At 41.5% G+C, this 23,037-nt stretch overlaps 2 protein-coding genes across 2 annotated transcripts; both read right to left on the bottom strand.

Moving 5' to 3' along the window:
• Positions 1-1,326: 1,326 nt before the first annotated feature.
• hsp90aa1.2 (heat shock protein 90, alpha (cytosolic), class A member 1, tandem duplicate 2) lies at positions 1,327-11,338 on the bottom strand. Its single transcript, XM_079526590.1, has 11 exons — positions 11,215-11,338; positions 8,800-8,949; positions 7,849-8,215; positions 7,199-7,332; positions 6,619-6,957; positions 5,889-6,054; positions 5,208-5,398; positions 4,249-4,396; positions 3,393-3,661; positions 2,525-2,858; positions 1,327-1,855 (listed from the first exon to the last, which is right to left on the bottom strand). The coding sequence occupies exons 2-11, from the start codon at positions 8,947-8,949 to the stop codon at positions 1,743-1,745; spliced, it is 2,211 nt and encodes a 736-aa protein (XP_079382716.1). The 5' UTR covers positions 11,215-11,338; the 3' UTR covers positions 1,327-1,742.
• A 717-nt stretch (positions 11,339-12,055) lies between these two features.
• hsp90aa1.1 (heat shock protein 90, alpha (cytosolic), class A member 1, tandem duplicate 1) lies at positions 12,056-18,766 on the bottom strand. Its single transcript, XM_079526580.1, has 11 exons — positions 18,537-18,766; positions 17,437-17,592; positions 16,898-17,264; positions 16,516-16,649; positions 15,650-15,961; positions 14,923-15,088; positions 14,536-14,726; positions 13,933-14,080; positions 13,447-13,715; positions 12,989-13,322; positions 12,056-12,476 (listed from the first exon to the last, which is right to left on the bottom strand). Exons 2-11 carry the CDS (start codon positions 17,590-17,592, stop codon positions 12,367-12,369), a joined length of 2,187 nt encoding a protein of 728 aa, XP_079382706.1. The 5' UTR covers positions 18,537-18,766; the 3' UTR covers positions 12,056-12,366.
• Positions 18,767-23,037: the final 4,271 nt, after the last annotated feature.

Genomic DNA, 23,037 nt, shown 5'->3' with positions numbered 1-23,037 from the left:
TCGCAAATGTGGTTGGATGAGCCTGAACTGAAACAACACTGCCGATTGAACTTTTTAGCAAACAAGGTTGTTGTTACGTCATAATTAGCTCTGGCCCATGGCATTAGATCGAGCTATAGTGATATTATATTATAAAGATTAAAATTGCCATTGAGGCTCTTTCACGACATATTAAATTGCTTACCAACCAAGACATTAAAGCTGTAATTGTTTGTTCAGCAAACGTAATGACTAATAATGATGATGATATAGAATTATAGATATAGATAGGCGGAGTCAGGTTAGCAAGCATTGCCCAAGTCAAGTGCAACAGTGTGGAAGTGTAGCTCAGTGGGTTAGATGCACACTACAAAGTGACTATGGTATGGATGGACACAGAACCCGAACCTGAATGTGGACAGGTCTCTCTCTCTCACACACACACACACACACACACACACACACACACACACACACACACAGTGATGTGTTGAGCAGTGTGTTGTTGTATTAAACCGACTGTTACAACACACAGTACGGCTTCTTACTGCTCACTTCAATGTCTCCCTTAAAAGTCTTGCTCCGCAGTCCGTTGTTTATATCCACATAATATACTCCACTGTCTTCTATGGTCATATTGTTGATGACCAACCAACATCCCAGTGTCTTTTTTCAAGTGTGGTTTCTATATGTCCGTAATCCACATAAGGACCATATCCCATTCTGCCATCTTAAAGGGGCCACGTTTCCACAAGAACGCAGTAGTTACAGGAATCCTGTCTATATCTGGCTCCTCCCAGTTGAATGAATTTAAGGTACATTAATAAGTGGTCCTGCATGATGGAGATGGGTCATTTTAATAATTGGCCTAGACTAGTTTGATTGCTCATAATTTGTATGAATCGAGGCTAGTAGGCTAATGAGTCCTACTACTGACCTAAAATTAAGGATATAAAAAAGTAAATCTTGTTTTTCATAAATAAAACGGTGCCTACGCTACAATGATTCACCATAACCAAGACGGAGCTGTAGATGTGTAGAGCTTTTCATGGTATGCTGAGTTGATTGATCAAGCGACTGAGACAAAACCATGCAGCATCTGGGGTGGTTTCCTAAATTCATAAGGTATATTTTGGGGGGGATGCTATTCCAACTTAATATTGTGATGTAATAAGGTTATAGTGATGTAAATCGGATTAGAACGTCACATCTGAAATCTTAACTTTAAACATACAAATACAGTAAGTGAAGCTTCGCTGACTGGGATGACTTTAAAATAAATATTCCTCTCTCGAATCTATTACAGTGTTTCTATCCATCTAGCACAAAGACTGCACAAGGCGTGACTGGTGGTAAACGTGGTAAACCTTTATTTCTGGGTCCCACCATTTCAAATAACAGTATCAATTATTTTCAGAATATTTACAGTATTAGACCACGCAAACAAATGCTGGAATGTCAATAAATACAACAACAAAAATGCTTCAAAAGCAACTCAGCATACAAAACAAGTAATAGAACATTGAATCTCTTTTATGAAAAAATAAACAAATCCCCAACATTTTACGGAATGAAAGTAACCGAAAAACAAGAAAAAAGAAATCGAATAAACCTTCATAAGGAACGATTGTTCTTCAACAGTGTGTGAATGCTATGGGGGTCTTATTAGCTCAGAGGGACATTCCAGGTACATCAAAATGTAATTTTGTATAACACTATTACCCTATTGCTAGCGGGTAGGAACAAACAGCAAGGGGGTCAAACTAATCGACCTCCTCCATCCTGGATGTGTCATCATCCCCTTCCAGAGGGGGCATGTCCTCCACCACGGGGGCCGAAGCAGGCTCATCTGTGCCCAGGTCATCTTCGTCAATACCTGGAGCGGAGACGGAGGAAGAGGAGATTAGTTTTTTTCCCTTCTACTGCCATTTCACGAGAAGGGTTTTCCATTTTATTCTAACTAGTCAGTTAACTTATTAAGACCTGAAGCAGATTCTAAAAATGCTTCCTAAATCAGTAGTTCTCACACATTTTTCAAAAATGTTCAAAAATATCAGATGTACAAGCTTGCAGCGCGGCACTAAGTGACGTGTGAGCTTGCTGTTACTTTTGAATAGTCAATGCAAAAACCTAAACTTACACAGATTTCTTCCTGATTTTAATGAGTTTAAACATATGAGTTTAAATCACAAAACGGTGTTCAGCCATATCCATCTTATAGTTTGTCAAAGATGATACAATAGATTATATAAAGAAAAATAACTATTAGTTGAGCTAGAGCACAAGGCAGTATATTCAATTACTGTTTGTCTCTTTCTTTGCCTCCTTTGTCTCCAGTGTTTGCCCGCCTTATTTTTTAATAACATCCGTCAGCAGACTGTCAGCTTTAGGAGGATATCAAACAAAGGTTTTACAAGACACTTCCCCTATGTCAATACACTGTTGTGCAGTGAGGTACGGTACGGTACCCCACACACACACACACACACACACACACACACACACACACACACACACACACAGAAGACTGGGCAGTGGCACTCACCCAGTCCCAGTTTGATCATCCTGTAGATGCGGTTGGAGTGAGTCTGAGGGTCGTCCAGTGTGAACCCAGAGGACAGCAGGGCCGTCTCAAACAGCAAGATGACCAGGTCTTTGACCGACTTGTCGTTCTTGTCCGCCTCCGCCTTCTGCCTGAGCGTCTCCACGATAGGGTGGTCTGGGTTGACCTCCAGGTGCTTCTTGGCGGCCATGTAGCCCATGGTGGAGTTATCTCTGAGGGCCTGCGCCTTCATGATCCTCTCCATGTTGGCCGTCCAACCGTAGGTGCTGGTGACGATGCAGCAGGGAGATGAAACCAGGCGGTTGGACACGGTGACCTGTGGATGGACGAACACAGACCGTTTTAGGGGTGTAATCGAGATAAAAAAATTCAAATATGTGGTATTTACAACTTCACCAAAATGTCTTGTCTTATATTTGTCCTTTATTGATAGTCCATAGTACAGAGAGAGAGAATTGGTGAGTAGACATGCAACAAAAGTACGTCGCGTTTGGGAATCTAACCCGGGCTATCGGCGCTCCATTTTGTTAGTTTGTTCCATATTATAAAATCCAAAATTATGCTTTTTACTGCTGGGTAAATATATTAAATATAATATCCAAATGGAAAATTGTTGGCTTCCCACCACCAACACTGACCAGCACAACCAAAGTGGAGTGCTTCAAGCGATCTTTTGGTGAGAACGCACAACCACTTATTTCCGTTTACACCAAATCTCTTTTCTAAAAAATAGCCGATCTACAAGCTTACAACGCGCTGCGTTGAATGTTCCCCCGTCAGAAGTAGGCATTCTGGCCTGGGGTTCAAGTGGTGGAAAAACAATCTATCTCAGCCACTGCAGGAAACTCACCTTCTCCACCTTCTTCTCCAGGATGTCCTTCATGATCTTACAGAGGTTCTCAAACTGAGATTTCTTGTCATCCTGCCTCTTCTTCTCGTCCTCATCAGCAGGCAGCTCCAGGCCCTCCTTGGTTACTGAGACCAGATTCTTTCCCTCAAACTCCTTCAGCTGCTGCACACAGTACTCGTCGATGGGTTCGATCATGTAGATGACCTCTAGGCCAGCTTTGCGCAGCCGCTCGACAAAGGCAGAGTTGGCCACCTGGTCTTTGGTCTCACCTGAAAAATGGGGTAACCACATAATGTTACTTTTCACCAATCGGATATATTACTCACATTCACATGGATTAAAGCAAAATAAAATCCTAATGTGTGATTTGTGAAACCCCCAATACTGTATGTAAAATTATGTTTTAGTTGTATACTATTGTTCCTACTGTCAGCCAGGTGAAGAAATCACAGATTGAGGCTTAGACCTTTGCTCTTTCTGAAAATATTCAAATGCTCTAATCTTAAAATAATAACTGAAAGTAGAGATGTACAGATATAAAAACAAAAGAATCCCTTCCCGATACTGATTCCGATCCATAACTTGTGTATTGATCGATACCGAGTACCGATCCGATAACAGTGTGTAATTAAAAGAAAATCTTGGACAGTGGTTCTCAAAGTGGGGTCCAGGGAAACTGAGGGGGGGTTCCAAAATGACCCTTACTACTCTGAGAGTTATGGGGTCATTGAAATGAAAAGGTTTGAGAACCACTGCAGTAGTGCAAAATCAACTGGTATACTCACCAATATCAGCATTTTAGGCATACTGTTACCGGTATCGGAAAACAACTCTAAATGAAAGGTGCGGTCCTCACCGGTGATGTAGTAGATGTGTTTCTGGGTGTCCTTCATGCGTGTGACGTAGTCCTTCAGGGAGACCAGCTCGTCTCCGGAGGCTGAGGTGTGGTAACGGAGCATCTCTGACAGCCTCTTCCTGTTCGCAGAGTCCTCATGGATTCCAAGCTACAAAAATAAAGACCACAGAAAGCATGGATTAAAGCAAAATAACATCTCACGACTGAAAATGTAATGTGCAATTGGTGAAACAGTATGAAAAGGAGCCACCCACATAACGTGCGACTGAGAACTTTAATCCATGATAAAGTGATGAATTATTATTATATTTTTTTTTTTTTCAGTGTAACACACCAGCTTAGTAACATTTTATTAAGGGCTTTTTCTAAAACAGGGTTGTTGATCACATGACATTAGTCATTAAGCCAAGCTTTGCCTTCACCTAGACAGACCATAAGGTGGCAGTAAAGACCCTCTAAAAGGACATTTGAAGCAGATTATCACAGGGGATCAGACAGGTGGCTGTTGAAATGCAGACAGATGGCCGTTTAAAAGGTCAGACAGACAAACTGGAACAGTTACCTAGAATCACAGTGCCTTTCATGTATATTTCTTTAACATTTCTAATCATTTTAATTCACCAAAGAGTCCTCTGAGATCAAGTTTCATATTAATTCCAAACATAATATTCTGAATTTAATTCATGCAGACACTTCATATTACACTCCATGGGAAATACCTACACACAAAATGGCTGCCAGAAGTCCTTCTACACCTCATTAATGACAACATGACAGAGCTGGCCTTAATGTTCTTAAGAGAATGGTGGATACTATTTCTGCATTACCTTGATATTCTTTAAAAAACGTTTGGTGGTATTTCTTTAATACTGTGATATTCTCATAGAACTAATGGTAATATTTCTGTATTTAATTACGTTGATATTCTTAAAGAACCGTTGGTGGCATTTCTTTATTACCTTGATATTCTTCGAGAACTGATCGTAGTATTTCTTGTAGTTCTCTTTGTCCTCGGCCAGCTCGGTGAACAGCTCCATGCATTTCTTCACCAGGTTCTTGCGGATCACCTTGAGGATCTTACTCTGCTGCAGCATCTCTCTGGAGATGTTCAGAGGGAGATCCTCGGAGTCCACCACGCCCTTGACGAAGTCTACAGAGAGAACCAACAGTGGATGTTTACAACTTGTCATTGTTCCGCGTTCAATGAACAGAAGATTTTAAACCATAATGTTCCTGGTTAACTCAACCTCCATACAGTAGTGGAGAGGTCAACTGGAAAGGCTAAGAGACATTGCCTTAAGTGATTAGAACCAAAACAAGGTTCTACTGTATGTACATACAGTACATACAGGGAACTGTTTCACTGTACTTAAACCCTACATACTGTACTTCCTAGACCAGGTCTCTCTCTCTCTCTCTCTCTTTCTCTTTCTCTCTCTCTCTCTCTCTCTCTCTCTCTCTCTCAGAGCTATGGTGGAGGAAATGTAGCATCTTTGGAGCATGATCCAGTGTGCAGACTTTATATATTTTAGGGGATTTTTCACTTCTGTCCTGCACCTGGCACTTTATTGAGTGGATGTACGTGCTTTCTTGTTTGCTATACCGGTTTGAAGAAACCCTCCAGTCCTGTTCTTACTCACTGAGGTATTCAGGAATCAGCTCGTCACAGTTGTCCATGATGAAGACCCTGCGAACGTACAGCTTGATGTTGTTCTTCTTCTTCTTGTTCTCAAACAGGTCGAAGGGCGCACGGCGAGGAACAAACAGGAGGGCGCGGAACTCCAATTGACCCTCCACGGAAAAGTGCTGTGGGGGAAGAAACAGTATAATAAACCATCTTGTACTACTATGGAAGGCAAAGTTTCATTAGAAGACTATGACATTCAGACGTTAAAAAGAAAATGTATTTTAAATAAATCAAATGCATAGTCACTTTAAAAGCTGTGACCATCTCTTGGTTTGTGCTTGAAACTTTGACAGACCAAACTGGCATAAAGGTATGACATTTTTAAGTATCGGTATGTACAGATTAATATAAATAATAAATTACACATATCTAATGTATATCATATCATGTGGCCTGGGCCGTGGCTCAGCGGTCCAGGCACCTTGGCTGTTAATCCAGACTGGCAGTGTGCGCGGGTTCGACTCCCAATCCCGACGGCCTTTACTGCATGTCACGGTTGTCGTCACCCCCCCCGGCCCATCCCCCTCTCCATTTCCTGTCAGCCTACTGTCTATCCCTCCATAAAAGATAAAGGCGAAAGCCACAAAAAAAACATATATCATATCATGTGGAGACATTAGCCATCCACATTCCACAATCCGTATAAACATTTATATTTGAAATTCCTATCCTCCAGGCTTTACCTTGACGGCCAGGTGGTCCTCCCAGTCGTTGGTCAGACTCTTGTAGAACTCTCCGTACTCCTCGTTGTTGATGTCGTCAGGGTTGCGGGTCCAGAGGGGCTTGACCTTGTTCAGCTCCTCCTGGTCGATGTACTTCTCCTTGATCTTCTTCTTCTTCTTTTTCTTCTCCCCACACGTGTCGTGGTCGTGCTCGTGATCGTGCTCTTCGTCCGAGCCCACATCCTCGATATCGGGCTTGTCGTCATCTTCCGCGTCTTTGTCCTTCTCCTTCTCCTTCTCTTCCTTCTCCTCTTCCTCAGCCTCGTCGTCACTCACCTCTTTGTCGCGCTCCTTCTCCATCTGAAAGTGAAGAAAGAAAAAAAAAACAATTGAAAGTGACTGCGGTCGTTTGAATAGTTCCACTCATCTGGAAGTCCTTCTGTTCTAGAAATTACAAATCACGTCCTAGTTACGATAATCCACAGACCTTGTTGTGAAGAGTTTCACTGAGAAACAGAAATAGGTCTACCAACTGGCACACATTGTATTATGGATGTGAACAACTGTATGGTACTTGTATCCCAGATTTGTGTGTACTTACAAAGAGTGTGATGGGGTAGCCGATGAACTGAGAGTGCTTCTTCACGATTTCTTTGACGCGCTTCTCCTCGATGTACTCCGACTGATCGTCCTTCAGGAACAGGATCACCTTGGTCCCTCGTCCCATTGACTCACCTAACAGCGGGAAACACAGGTTCACAAAAAAAACACAGGTTAGTGTACAGAAAGACACCAGAAAGGCACCAGTAGCAATGAATTAACAAACGCATACATTATGAAGTGCAGCTGGTAAATATGGTTTCAATTAATTGACCTGAGGGCGATTCTACAAATGTCTTCTAAATCCTAACAGTTTTCTGAACATTGAGTAAAACATGTTTGCGTTTAAAATATATATATTCAAAGACAAAATGGAAGATCTACAAAGCTTGTGTATCTGCTGTTTTTGAATAGAAAAAGTATTCTATATGCCAAAGTGTGCTATTATCTAAAATGACACAGATGCTTTCCTGGTTTTAATGGCTTAACACATGTTTTAATGTAAAAAAAAGAAAGAAAAATAAATCACACTTGTGTGAAGTGAGGGGCGCTCTTATCATCATACATCACATTCCGTGCTCAGCTGAGCACATTCCGTGCTCATACGGACAGACACACATAAGAAACAACTGTTCAGTAGGTGTTACTTACCGGTGTCTACTTTGACAGTGAAGGAGCCCCCCGCTGAAGACTCCCAGATGTATTGCTCGTCATCATTGTGCTTGGTGATCACCGTCACCCTCTCTGCCACCAGGTAGGCAGAGTAGAAACCCACACCAAACTGCCCGATCATGGAGATGTCCGCTCCCGCCTGCAGAGCCTCCATGAAGGCCTTGGTGCCAGACTTGGCGATGGTTCCCAGGTTGTTGATGAGGTCGGCCTTGGTCATGCCGATGCCTGTGTCGATCAGGGTCAGGGTGCGCTCCTCTTTGTTGGGAATGATTTCGATCCTTAGGTCTTTGCCAGAGTCCATTTTGCTCGGATCAGTGAGGCTCTCATAGCGGATTTTGTCCAGTGCCTGAAGAAATAAAGTCAACCAATGCAGTCATCAATTTTAACCTGCTTTTAATTTAGGTTATTTCCAGTTTGTGTCTTTTTTATAATGCCTAAATGGTTTCAAACAACTCCATTTGGGGAAAAGTACATGAAAACTGCATAATTTAGCGTAATGCAAGATAGCATTATAGTTGATCTACATGTGAGACCTGACCAATTAATTTAATTAATACAAAACAACGCAATGAATCAATGACATATTGTTGAATTCAATATTCTGTTTAAAGCTGCAATCCATAACTTCCACGCCCCACCCTGGATTGGAAACCCCAGTCCCCTGCGTGAGCGCCGTTTGATATTCATGCAATATAACTTGTCAACCAATAGGTGTCCTACAGCACATTACATTTCTCAATAGAAGAGCAGGTAGACAAACTGCAATAAAAGTTTATTTCCAGAAACGAGTTATGGATTGCAGCGTTAATATCTCTACATGTATGCATGTACTGTATACAATACATATATTGGACAGCAACGTTCTCAGTGAGGCTGTAATTTAATGACAGTAAATCAGAATGAAACATTCATGGTAGACAGTAGACTTACATCTGAGGAGTTGGAGATGAGCTCCCTGAGGAAGATCTCTTTGTTGGAGTAGAAGGTGTTGATGATCAGAGACATCAGCTGAGCGATCTCCGCCTGGAAGGCAAAGGTCTCAGCCTCCTCCTCCATTGGCGCGTCGTGTGCCTCAGGCATCTGAACACAGAGTACAGAAGAAGCCATTATGGTTCAGATTCAGAAGCCGTGAATTTCATTTTGTTTGTATTTTAATGACTGTTGATCACTTTAGAGCCGTCGTCCTTAGGTGAAAATGTCCAGATTTTTTTTATAAATAAAATTCCAATAACATCAAATATTTTCAAGCAATTTCTAAAACAAGCCTTAAGTGGTCGCAGTTTAAAATTGAAAAGTTTGTTTCACTCTTATCACGGATATAAAATCTGGAAGTTGTTATAAGAAGCCGAGTCAGACCTACGCATAAGCCTCTGTAACTGACAGAATACTGATGTCATTGTCCATTTGTCTCCACACCGGCAGGGTGAGTCACTGCCGGTGATGTAATGCACCGTTACAATATAATATATTGTATCTGTAACTGTAATATATACACAAAGGAGACTCTTTGTGCCTTCATAGGGAACCACTGCTGCTGGTCACCAATGATTGGCTTAGGAAATAGGAATGTGACAAAAACAAAAACATATCCATGAATAAGCCCTATTTGTCGCACAATGGGGTCCTGCAGAGAAATATATTAAATAGCCGAATCTATTACAAGCTCACAGCCTCAAAGCTTGAGATGATTTTTGTTTTGGAATGAAAAGAAATATATATTTATATATATTTATATATAATCAATCATGATTACCCAAAATAAGATTATTAATCTGATATTTTATTAAATTATTAAAACTGTTGCACCCTCACTGCAGCTTTTTTTTGTAGAGATTAACTTGTCACTACTAATTAGGAGTTCAGCAGACTCAGTAGGGGTCCAGTTTCAAACAAGCAGCTGGTGAGACAGCTCATCCTTTCTGTTCTGCTGCATTCATTTCTATCAACCATCCTTCTCAAACAGGTTAACAAATCAGTCCGATTCTGCAGCCAGGCAGGATATGTGACAATAACTGTACTGGTGTAGGCCTGAATCTGGACTAAAATACTACTTTGCAATTGGACATTAGGTTGTTAAATGCATTACTACCCGAGTTAATATTAAGATGAGGTAACTAATATATGTTTTATTGTGCAGCAAGGGAGATTTGGCTTGGGCTCGAAGTCGCTGCGTTTCACAAAACACTTATATCACAATATATAACTGTGGCGTAAGCCTATTTGATATGTTATGAGCGCAATAACAGTATCACAATGCATTGGCACGCAACACATGCATAGTACATAATATATACAAATGCATACACGACACGTGTCACTTGAGTGTGAGACAATGGCTCAATGGAATAAGTATACATAACATTAGTATAACAAAAAAGACCATAATCAAACAACTTTAAAATAACATTTTGGTATTCATACACCTCTCCTAAAATAATATCTATTTGATGAGATTTAATACCTTTATTGATGATGGAATTAGTTAATTCTTGACGAGAATTATTTCAGTAATTACAAGATAATTGTGAGAAACTGTGGTATGCATTGAATGGTGACACCAACCACCATCCATTGAAGATATAACTGATATAATGGTGTGGGATGGGACCTCACTTGGGTTAATCAGCCTTCCAAAGCACATGATGGCTGTAAGAGTATAAAGATGCATTCAGCTCAGGTCAGTGGACTACTCATAGGGGACTACTCCCCCTAGTGGCTCTATCCGCAAATGACAAGTTTCTAGAAGCTACCAGCACTCTCCAGCACCCAATGAAAATGTGAAACGAGAGCAAGTGTGCAACTCAATATCACCATGCCAAATTTAAATAAACGATGGCCAGTTCTTTATTAGGATTTTAATTAAGAGCTGAATTAGCCTACATTTAAATGTTTAAGCCAATTAATGTTAGTTGGGTCTCTTAATTCCTGGTTGGCAAGTATGTATATGCATGCATGTCCACCATGTGGCTGCAGCAGCCTGCCTTTCCTAGTAATTAACCAAGACTTCATGACATGTTAGCTGGCGTGGCCGGACAAGAGACAAGTGTGCCATGTAATCTAAACACCAGCCACAATTAAGCGAGAGAGCCCATGAGTGAGAGAAGTTACATTTTTGGAGTTTTTTCCCCCACGCGAAATAAAAAGAACATGATACATTAAGTATGTATCATGATTTTTAACAGTATGATGTCAACGTCGAATTCATAAAAAATGTCAAGCTCAGTATAGTAGTAGTCAAACAAACACAAAGAACAAAAAACAAGACAGCATTCATAGGTTTGTTTAATTACGTTAATAAAAAATGACGTTAAAAACAATATTATCTTGGCATATCATTATCCATACCTTGCTCGTCAATAAATGGTCCAGTTGGGAATGTTCAGCGGCGGGTCGTTCAACACACGGAGAGAGCGGGTAGGAGTGATGCTGGCTCGGCTTGAGCTGCACCGTGGGTTATATTTTATCCCTGGACTGTTCGAGAAAATCCTCCGCTTCCAGAACCATCTGGAATGTTCCTCGTTCTGGCATGGGCGCCGATAGGCCCGCCGGCCCGTCAATCAGTGTACCCACCCGCCCCTACCCGACTGAAGCCCGAAAATATCCGGATCTACAAGCCCACGACGCGTCGCGTCAGCGTCGCGCTGTGGGCTTGTAGATCCGTTACTTGTGAAGCCTTTTGTCCTGGGACGGTGATAGGCCCGCTGCGCTTTTCAATCATATTATACATTCAGCTGTCTATAACCTCATTGGCTAGCTAGTTGGTTGGGCGCTGACTTGTCAGGGGAGAGACCATGATTTAACTTTAATCAAAATGAAATTCTAATGTTTAATAAACATAACATATATATATATATATATATATATATATATATATATATATATATATGCGCTTATATCTAGGAGTCAAGTTTGTACCAAGGGAACCTTTAAGCTTTTGCATGGCTAAAGACAAGCAACCATTCAGACTATGGGAATTGGGAAGGAGGGACTAGGCCTACTACATTTTCTTTTTTTTGTCTGACCTTAGAAACCACAGTGACTTCACTTACGTTGAAAGTTCCAGAACAAATATGTTTTAACGATTCAGATGAACTAGAATGGCCCCATGTCACACTGGCTGTCAACCAAACCAGCTACATGAATACATTATGAGAAAGAAGGAGCTAAAGAAAATGAGAACATGATCTACTATGGCATATTCACGTTTTATTATAAAGTTTAGTTTTCACAACAAAAAAAAACATTCAACATCTACAAAACTTTACTTGATATTACTTCTAGAAGTGATTTTAGACTATTCTAGCTGATGTTACAGTACTATGATTGTTGGCATGGACCGGCTACATCGATTCATAAATTCAGGTATAATAATTTGTAAATATTATTGTCCATCAATAGTCAGCTGAAAAATATGAAAAATATATTTTGGAAAAAAGAAAAAAAAATGAAAAAGCAATATAACTTAAAAAAAAATTAAAGTTCAAAGCAAAAAAAGAATTAGTCCACTTCTTCCATTCTTGACGTGTCATCATCTCCTTCCAAGACGGGCATGTCTTCCTCAACGTCCTTACTGAGATCCTCCACGGCTGAATCATCGTCATCGATGCCTGTGTGAATGAAACATGTGGCGTCCATTAGTGTGACAGAAGACAGATGCCATTAAAATAATAATCACTCAAACCCCATGTGGTTGACCGGAGTCCCTCAGGGCTCTGTACTAGTAAATTTTCAGTTTTCGCTCTAAATCATTAAATATATTTGCTGAAAATAATGATTTCTCATCATGCTGGCTGAAACCAGTTCCTTCTTCCCTTATCTGTAATTCTCTAGGCCCATTATAGCTTCAACAAAAGATTCTATCATCTTTGAAATTAATTCCTTAACTAAAAGACGCAAAATATTTTTAAATAATGGAACCAAATCTCTTACAACCCTATTGGACTTTACGTTCTATTTATGTCTTTTGGCTGTGTACCGTGAATGCATATTTTAAGTCAAGTGGTTTAAGCATCCTGTTGTTATGTTATGTTATTTTGGCCATAGGGGGAAATGTTCCAACGACGAGCTTGTACTGTAGATTGGTTGGGTTAACTGTTGCAACTCCAGAGACCACACTTACCAAGACCCAGTTTGATCATCCTGTAGATGCGGTTGGCGTGCGTCTGAGGATCCTCCAGTGTGAACCCAGAGGACAGCAGGGCTGTCTCGTACAGAAGAATAACCAAGTCCTTGACTGCTTTGTCGTTCTTGTCCACGTCTGCCTTCTGCCTGAGCGTCTCCACGATGGGGTGCTCAGGGTTGACCTCCATGTGCTTCTTGGCGGCCATGTAGCCCATGGTGGAGTTATCTCTGAGGGCCTGAGACTTCATGATCCTCTCCATGTTGGCCGTCCAGCCGTAGGTGCTGGTGACGATGCAGCAGGGCGATGAAACCAGGCGGTTGGACACAGTGACCTGTTAAGGGGGGCAGGATATAGTTACATATTGTGGCTGAACACCTTCCATGTGCAAAATGTACTCTTCAGGAACCTGCGTCACAATAGATGAATAAAATCTTATATTTAAAGAGAACCGTTACCTTCTCAATCTTCTTGTCCAGGATGTCCTTCATGACCTTGCAAAGGTTCTCGAATTTTACTTTCAGTTCCTCCCCGATCTTCTTTTCGTCCTCATCCTCAGGCAGCTCCAGACTCTCCTTGGTGACTGAAAGCAGGTTCTTGCCGTCGTACTCCTTCAGCTGCTGCACGCAGTACTCATCGATGGGTTCGATCATGTAGATGACCTCCAGGCCGGCTTTGCGCAGACGCTCAACAAAGGAAGAATTGGCCACCTGGTCTTTGGTCTCACCTATAAAAAGTCAAAAGTGAATCAGTATCAAACCTGCAAGCCCGAAACGTGGCACGAAGCAACTTTTGCCATTTTTGAATTTCAATCGTGAAAAGTAACTGTTTTGGACAGGACTTATCCACTGACAAAAAAAAAAGTGAATACATTTTCCAAAGGTTTAAAAATATATATATAAAAACATAAACAAAAAAACTGTAGGAAGAGTACAAACGCTAACCGGTGATGTAGTAGATGTGTTTCTGAGTGTCCTTCATGCGGGAAACGTAGTCCTTGAGAGAAACCATCTCTTCACCAGAGGTTGATGTGTAGTAACGCAGCATGTCCGACAGCTTCTTTCTATTCTGGGCGTCTTCATGGATACCAAGCTGCAAGATGATAGAAGAAAATACTGTGATCAACACTGACTGGCCGAGCCTTAATGGGAAGGGAACTATTTAACCATTTGAACACTAGGCCCTTTTTGAAACTAGCTCCTCACCACCTGCCCTACATACTTCCACTCGGTTTGAGCATTAGATATATAAATAATAGAGATGGCACTGGGATTCCCCTCCCATCCAGTGCCTTCTCTATGATTTATACATCTATGCTCAAACCAAGTGGAAGTGTGTAGGACGAGTGGCAAGGAGCTAGTTTCCTAGTGTCCATAATTTGCAGGCATGTCACAGTTGTCACTATGTGAACATTCCGTGAAAATAGCCCATCTACAAGGATAGAACCATGAGGGACCCCAGTCAATAAAGTATATAGGTTTTAGGTCATTAAAATCATTCAACTGGAAAAATATTTCTCAGAGAGATTGGTGGCATTTCTCCATTACCTTGATATTCTTAGAGAACTGCTCGTAGTATTTCTTGTAGTTGTCTTTGTCCTCGGACAGCTCAGTGAACAGGTCCAGGCATTTCTTCACCAGGTTCTTGCGGATCACCTTGAGGATCTTACTCTGCTGCAGCATCTCTCTGGAGATGTTCAGAGGGAGATCCTCGGAGTCCACCACACCCTTGATGAAGTCTGCAGAGATGAGAGGATGAAGACAAAATGCTCAGATCACTCATGTATTCAGTTTTTTTAAGAACAAATTGAAAACGTAAGAATGTAATATAATTAGGCTCAACTGCCGTTAAACCTGAAGCAAGGTTCACTCTTTTTCAGGTTTGAATTACAGATTCAGGAGTCACTTTTCTGTTTGAATTTGTTAGATACTCACTCAGGTATTCTGGCATCAGCTCATCACAGTTGTCCATGATGAAGACCCTGCGAACGTACAACTTGATGTTGTTCTTCTTCTTCTTGTTCTCAAACAGGTCGAAGGAAGCTCTCCTGGGCACAAAAAGCAGGGCGCGGAATTCCAGCTGGCCTTCCACTGAGAAGTGCTGCAGAGACCAAGAAAAAAAACATTTCCATTTGTTCACTCACAGGATTTCAACAACCTGCATCCCTATATTGTGTCTTGATTTAAAAAAAATCTAAAGTTTCAACTAGCAAAATTGGCAGATCTACAAGCACAAAACATGTTCATGTTAATTGCAATCCTTTGGGGAATTTGTCACTGTATATTTGCACACAGTGAAGTGTGTTATCTGTATTTAACCCATCCTAAGTAACAGGAGAAGTGGGTGGTAGGCCTATAGGGGCAGCAGGGAGCTTAAACCCATGTTTAAGTGTAAAGTTCAGGATCCCCTGCCTTAGCTGATAACTACAAAATACATTGTGACGTTCTTGATGGCTCACCAGTGACCCAAGTTATTCATAGTTAGGAACCAAATGGGCCCTTGCAGGTATTGAACTCTCAAGAGTTACAGGTGTCCACTGTCCAGGGCTGAATGCATACCAAATTAGGGTCCCTTGATGTTAAAGTTTGAGAATCACTGGTATATTATTTAATGTGGAGACATGAGCCATCCACACATTTATTCCTATCCTCCAGGGTTTACCTTGACGGCCAGGTGGTCCTCCCAGTCGTTGGTCAGACTCTTGTAGAACTCTCCGTACTCGTCGTTGGTGATGTCGTCGGGGTTGCGGGTCCAGATGGGTTTGGTCTTGTTCAGCTCCTGGATGTCAATGTATTTCTCCTTCCTCTTCATCGTCCGCTTGATCTCCTTGTTCGCCTTGGTGTCCTCGTCCTCGTCGGCACCCACATCCTCGATTGTAGGCGTGTCCTTTCCTTCTGCGCCAGCATCCTCTTTCCCATCCTCCGCCTTCTCTGGGTCATCCATATCCACCTCTTTCTCCCTCGTCTTCTCCACCTTGAACAAAGACGAGCACACAGTGTTAGCTTAACAGAGTGTCAAAACAGCACAAAATTGAATTGTGGTACATTCCTTTATTAAAACAAAAAGTGTAGTTAAACCTAAAGCTCTATATTCTGATAGTAATCATTGCCATTCTATAGTGTGTTTGTTCAATAAAAGGGTCTCCCCATCTCTGCAGCTTTTTAATAAACAGAAAGAGAGAACCCCACAAGGATCATTCATTCAGTTTGTGTTCCAGTTGTCATTTATTTGTTACCAATTGTTTTTCAAACAAATAGGTATGCCGATTGCCAACCTGAAGATTTATTTTGTTTACTAAGAACTATAGGCCTATAGCAAACAATATCACTTACACACTACCTTAACTCTGTGTCAAATCGGAACCAAATTGACCCATAAGGGTCCAGTTCTAAAACACAATATTAGTTTCTTTTGTTTCGTTACATCAAGATGCTGCTTCAAGCTTCAGCCTTAAATGCTACAAAGTCCTGGAGTTCTAATGAGGTGTTATTTATTTGGTTCTGTGTGCCATTGTGCAAAGGACTTACAAACAGCGTGATAGGGTAGCCGATGAACTGGGAGTGTTTCTTCACCACCTCCTTGATGCGTTTTTCCTCACAGTACTCCGTCTGGTCCTCCTTCATGTGGAGGATGCAGTGGGTGCCGCGGCCGATGGACGGGCCTTTTAAATGATGCATAAAATGAAGAATTACCACAGTTGCCAGATCGATACCATAACCTTAACGTTCACCATGTTAATCACTGCGTTTTAGCAGTGGTTCTCAAACATTTTAATGTCAAGGACCCCCCAATTTGCTAAGCAGCAAGCCACAGCACCCCATAACTCTGAGAGTGGACAAATGGACCCAAATTCAGACCAGTCTTACGCTCTGAGTTGAGAACCACTGAAATAGAGACCTGTAAACTCACCAGGGTCTACTTTGACAGTGAAGGAGCCTCCGGCTGAAGACTCCCAAAGGTATTGCTCGTCATCATTGTGCTTGGTGATCACCGTCACCCTCTCTGCCACCAGGTAGGCAGAGTAGAAACCCACACCAAACTGCCCGATCATGGAGATGTCCGCTCCCGCCTGCAGAGCCTCCATGAAGGCCTTGGTGCCAGACTTGGCAATGGTTCCCAGGTTGTTGATGAGGTCAGCCTTGGTCATGCCGATGCCCGTGTCGATCAGGGTCAGGCTGCGAGTCCTCAGGTCAGGTCTGACTTCAATCTTCAGATCCCTGTTGGACTCGAGTTTGCTTGGATCTGTCAAGCTTTCATATCTGATTTTGTCCAGCGCCTGAGAGAATGGAATTACAAACAGTGGTTTGACATGGAAGAAACTAAGGATATATGCATTATATATATATATGCATAAGTATTGTGCATTTCATGGTTGGTTGGTATTTTTTTCTCACCCCCCCCCCCCATCTCTAAAAAAGGAACATGGTGAGAACTGATATTCTACTTACATCTGAGGAGTTGGAGATGAGCTCCCTGAGGAAGATCTCTTTGTTGGAGTAGAAGGTGTTGATGATCAGAGACATCAGCTGAGCAATCTCAGCCTGGAAGGCAAAGGTCTCCGCTTCTTCCTCCATGACGGGGCGGGCGGCGGCTTTCTCTGGCATCTGCATGGTTGAAGAGATTTATTGTATCTATTAATTATGATCTAATTGGAGAAGTTGTTTTTGGGTGGCTGTTGAAAAGAAAAACTAACTGTCTAAAACAAAGTGTATTTCTAACTCAACTAGAATTTGTTAATGAAAACTTGTCCCTCACTGCAGCAGCCTCATGGCCATTAGAGCAGACAGCCTGGTGAGGGAACAGCTGATACGGCCATAGATAATTGTAGCCTTTTGCACATGCACCATCTGTCAATCAAAGCGTCACCATTTTAAAAGAGGTGGAGCTTCTGTTCCATCTCACACCAAGCTGCCAACAGCTGCACAGTGTCATTTGACACTCAGCAGACAGAAAAGTCTAATAATGTTACCATTCAACTGGAGATATTATAAATATATACACATATGATTTGAGAAATAAATTAAAATGGTGTAAAGATAATGCTATAGTTTAATCTGGAGTGTGTATGTTCAATATCTGGATATGAATGAGCTATAATGATTCTTTATTAATTGTTAGTTTAATTTAGCATTTAATCATAAATATCATTCTCTCTTGTATCGTTCCTGCGATGGTCTTGTTATATGCAACACAAATGTGTAACTGTCACGCTTGAATGTCATTCCTGCTCGTCTGTCATGGCTCCTCTCATGGAGGGCCCATGTTCTTTGCCATGTGCTGCTTTCTTCCATGCCACCCTCTCACAAAGACATCCACAGTAGAAACACCACTTCTCTGCTGCCTAGTACCAATACATAAATTAATTTGTTGGCGTTTGTTGCCTGGAAGAATTTATGCTTCACTTATATGCACCGTTTCAGAACCAAGTACGTGTTCCTCCACTTAATTTGTATTTAACTTGTTCCGTTTCAAATGACATGATCTGTCACCTGCCTCATCATACTACATTTCAGTTGAGAAAACCCAATCTCACTTTGACTTGACGTACCTTAAATCTTGGAAGGGTTTTCTCCTTGTAGGCCTTGTACTGTGTTCCTGCTCTTGTGGATGGTAATCCTCCTCCAAGTTGGTTCTAGTCAATGTGTCCAACGTGTGGCCTGCCTCCACCTCTTTATACTCTGGGAGTGGTTTCTAGAAGAACCCCACTGAGAAACTTCTAGAACAAATGGTGGTTGCCACACTGGAGTAGTGGCCGTGGCATTGGGGTGGGGTGGGGGTTGAATGCATTTCATGTTCCCTTATAGGGTTGTATGGTCACAAGGGGTGCCTGTCACTCAGAGACAGGAGTCTTCCTGATAGCTTGAAGCGTGGGGGCCCACCCTCCTCTAATCACAGCTGTCTATATGCAGCCTTGCCAGTCCCAGTCCCCCCCCCCACCCGGGCCGACACAGGACGGGACACCTTCACACAGATAAGAGATATGGGTCCTTTCTGATGAGGGGGATGCTGAGATTGTGGTGAATCTCACACATTCACATGTTTCTTTCTGTAGGCCTATGTCACAACATGGTGTTAACCATATGAACCCTAGTATTGTCTCTACTCTGGGCATGTTGTAATAGGGAACATTTGGCAAAAATAGGCAAATATTCAGCGGAAATAGCAGATCTGCAAACATTTTTTGGCAAATTGATTGATTGCACAGTCCAGTGTGTTCAACAGAAGTCACAAGAACACCAGATCTGACCAGGGGATGGCACTGTGTTTCACTGACTACAGCTCAGTTTATGCAGTAAGATGTTCCCAGTTGACAGTAGAGTACACTAGACTAGAGTACGCCAGAATAGGCCAGTCAATCTAAGATTTGACCCAAAAGAAATTGCAAAAGTAATCGTTCAAGGTTTTTTATGATCCTTAGGTTCATCCAAATAACATATTAAAAATAGAGTATTATATAAATTGTGGATCATGGTAAATTCAGGGGTTGAAAGTTGGAGTACCATTAAAAACCTATAAGGCAAAACAAATCTAATTTAGCTTTAAGCAGCATGTAATGTGTCAAACTAGGGGATTTTCATGATTCTGAATCCATTCCAAGCATTAGTTTCCCCCGAAAAACACTTCTTGGGCTAAAAAGGCCATAGCCTCTTGCCCAAATGTGAGGTCAGCACATTTGGAGAAATGGCGATGGCCTAATTTAGCCCAATGAGTGTTTTTCGTGCAAAACTAATGCTTGGAATAGATTCAGAATCATGAAAAAACCCTAGTTTGACACATTACATGCTTCTTAAAGATAAAAATTTATTTTTTTGCCTTAGGAGCCTATAGGTTTTTAATGGTACTGTCTCCAACTTTCAACCCCTGAATTTACCATGATCCACAATTTATATAATACTCTATTTTTAATATGTTATTTGGATGAACCTAAGGATCATAAAAAACCTTGAACGATTACTTTTGCAATTTCTTTTGGGTAACGCACCTTTTTAGCTTAGATTGACTGGCCTAAGAAGCTACCTGTAAAGGCCAGGAGATGGTTCACTTTACTTATCCTAAGGCAGTTCTAAAGCAGTGGTTTCCAAAAGTGGTCCTCAAGGGGGTTCCAGGTGATCCCCAGCTAAATGAAGTTGGTTAACCAAATGACACTTATTTAACTCTAGAGTTAAATGAAACCAAATGGACTCTACGGGTCCATTTGGTTTCATTTTACGCTCTCAAGAGTGAAATTATTGTTAAACATGTGCATTACCTAATTTACAAGAGGTCTACACAATTAGAGAATGTATTTTTTTTATCGTTTGTCATCTCTCCTATGGTACCAACATCAATACAGCATGAAATTGAGGACAACATCTAAAATATTATCCGAGAGGATTAAACCTCATCAAATGGTGGTCCGTGGCTCAAATACCGAATAATGGACCTTGATATGAAAAAGGTTGAAAACCACTGCTCTACCAGTTACATAATGCAGTGGTTGTCAAACATTGCCTACATCCTGTGACATTGTGACCACACATAGTCATGAAATGCCGACTGATTGTGCTGTACATGCCCATCAAAAGTTGCTGGCTGGTGCATGGACACAAACTTCAAACAAACCACAGACTTCACAGTTACTTCATTCAAGAAAAGAATCACCAACAATTCATAATCATCTCTCTGCCACCTCAGATGTGCTGTGGAACCTGAAAGAGTCAAATTGGGGTTCAGGTCATTATATAGGTTTGCCAGGAAACGCACCTGTAGCGAACCACTGATTGGGACGAAATTGGTCCAAACCAACCAAGGTTTGAATGTGTCAAAGAGGGACAGTGAACTTTAGGAAAGTTAAAATATCTTATGACTGAACGCAAATACTGTATCTATAACTTATTTAAATGAGATGTGAAATGTGTCTTTTTGTGTTCCTGGATGTCTTGACAACATAACATAGTATTTTGGATTGCCTTATTAATTTGTTCAATTTAGTGGGAGAGGCCATGTGTTATGTACCATGCCATCATTGGATTATGTCTGGTCGTGTAAGCGGTTACATACTACCCTCACCAGACACTTATCCTCCAAAACTGCCATAAAGGAGAACCAGGGGTGGTGGTGGCTCAGGGGTAGAGTGGCTGGATGGTAACCATAAGGTTGCCAGTTCGAACCCGGGCTCCCCCAGAGTTACTGTCAAAGTAGCCTCGGAAACCCAGATGTTTTTATTTCCAGGGAGAAAGTGTACTGTCGAAGTGTCCTTGAGCAAGACACTGAACCCCTAATTGCTCCGATGTGCTGGTTGGTGCCTTGCATGGTTTCCGCTGCCATCGGTGTGTGTGAATGGGTGAATGTAATGCACAATCTCTGTAAAGCGCCTTGGATAAAGGCGCTATATAAATGCACCATTTACCATTTTCCATTTAACCTCTGCAAATGGTAACTGATCCTATAAACCAGTGGTTCCTGAACTTTTTCATGTCAGTCAAGGACCCCCAAACTGACACTAATTAGCCCGTGGACCACCATTTGAAAAGATATGCCGGAGACCCCCATAACAGAAGATTTTTACGGCTCTAGCAGTGATTCTCAACCCGTTTAATTTCAAGGACCCCCAGTTTGATATGCATTAGGCTACGGACCCCCATGTAATAGCATTTCTATCTCCGTGACCCCAATTTATATTACAAAATCAATGTTAACTGTTAACTCTGAGAGAGTACATCAGTACAGTTACAGACCCATAAGGGTCCATTTGGTTCCAAACTATAATTTAGTTGGGGACCCCCTGGAGCTCCCTCAAGGACCCCTGGGGGTCCCTGGCCCCCACTTTGGGAACAATTGCTCTAAACTAAACATCTAAGCTTAACACCAGAAATGACCCCCCTCCCCAACTATATGTCTTATTGCTACTAGTGTTGACGCTGACTTGTATATTATTCTTATGTCTTTAAATGTCTCGATGAATTGAATACGGAGGCCCACAATGGAAACAAGCCCCTTTTGTTTGTTATCCATGGACTGTAGTTATATTAGATGAAATACAGAATTCAACAATTCTGGGAGAAGAATGTAAAACACTAGTTCCGTACTTCCGTAGAAGACAGATGTTCTGTGTTAGTTGATCTAGGTGTGTGGAAAGGGTTGTAGAAGTGGATCATCACCTGTGTTAGTTGATCTATAGGTGTGTGAAAAGGGTTGTAGAAGTGGATCATCACCTGTGTTAGTTGATCTATAGGTGTGTGAAAAGGGTTGTAGAAGTGGATCATCACCTGTGTTTTGAATTGGAAGCCAGTGAATTAAAAGCAGTGAATTCAGAATTGAAAATGTTGATGTTGAAGAGCAGGCATGTCAAGTTGTAGAGGTTTGAAAGAGCATGAGGACAAGCCAGCAAGGAGGAGGGAGTTGCAATAGTAATAGAGGATTAGATAAGGAGCTGGCCAGACTTTGGTGGAATAATGATTTCAAACTAACATGAAGTTATAGGCAGTCAATACAATACAATAAGCAATTGTTTTTCAATGTGTCATTATTTGTATCTGTCCCTAATAAACTATAGAAATAAAACTAGTAACCAACATGCTGGTGTGATAGTACCAATTTGTTTCTTTTGTGACATACCATTTGGCCATGGGTCTCCATTCACTGTAGCTATGTATATTGTGGGAACAGCTGTGGACATCCTGAGCTCCCAGGAGCAATGAGCTGCAGCTACGCACAGCACCACATGACCAGGCATCTGGTCCAGATTCACATCACCCAAATAATCTGCACTTTCCTTCTATTGCCACCTCCAGCATCTGTTGAATAGAGGTAAAAGCTTGCACTCTATCGAAACATAACATAATGTACATACCGGTACACTTATCTATAGGACAGCAAATTAATGTGGATCCCAAAAATCACTAAAAGATTAAGTATGGTGTCTGTGTGTGAGACTGAATTGGGTTGTGGAAGGGGACCAGCTAATAACACATGTATTAGAGTGACATCTTCTGGAAACAATATAAGATAACAGATTTACAGATAAAAAAAGGATGAAGTATATTGTAACACAAAAAGCAACAACAGCA

This window comes from Electrona antarctica (genome assembly GCF_951216825.1).
Source record: "Electrona antarctica genome assembly, chromosome: 17".
Lineage (NCBI taxonomy): Eukaryota > Metazoa > Chordata > Actinopteri > Myctophiformes > Myctophidae > Electrona > Electrona antarctica.
Note: the sequence above shows the minus strand (reverse complement) of the source record. Positions and strands in the feature narration are given on the sequence as shown.

Excerpts from the sequence above, each read along its gene's own strand:
- hsp90aa1.2 (XM_079526590.1), bottom strand. The coding sequence starts at position 8,949 with ATGCCTGAGGCACACGACGCGCCAATGGAGGAGGAGGCTGAGACCTTT. Across the intron at positions 6,958-7,198 it reads GCTACCCCATCACACTCTTT|ATGGAGAAGGAGCGCGACAA; the intron begins GTAAGTACACAC and ends CTTCACTTTCAG. Across the intron at positions 6,055-6,618 it reads AGGACCACCTGGCCGTCAAG|CACTTTTCCGTGGAGGGTCA; the intron begins GTAAAGCCTGGA and ends CTTCCCCCACAG.
- hsp90aa1.1 (XM_079526580.1), bottom strand. The coding sequence starts at position 17,592 with ATGCCAGAGAAAGCCGCCGCCCGCCCCGTCATGGAGGAAGAAGCGGAG. Across the intron at positions 15,089-15,649 it reads AGGACCACCTGGCCGTCAAG|CACTTCTCAGTGGAAGGCCA; the intron begins GTAAACCCTGGA and ends TGGTCTCTGCAG. Across the intron at positions 13,716-13,932 it reads ACACATCTACTACATCACCG|GTGAGACCAAAGACCAGGTG; the intron begins GTTAGCGTTTGT and ends GACTTTTTATAG.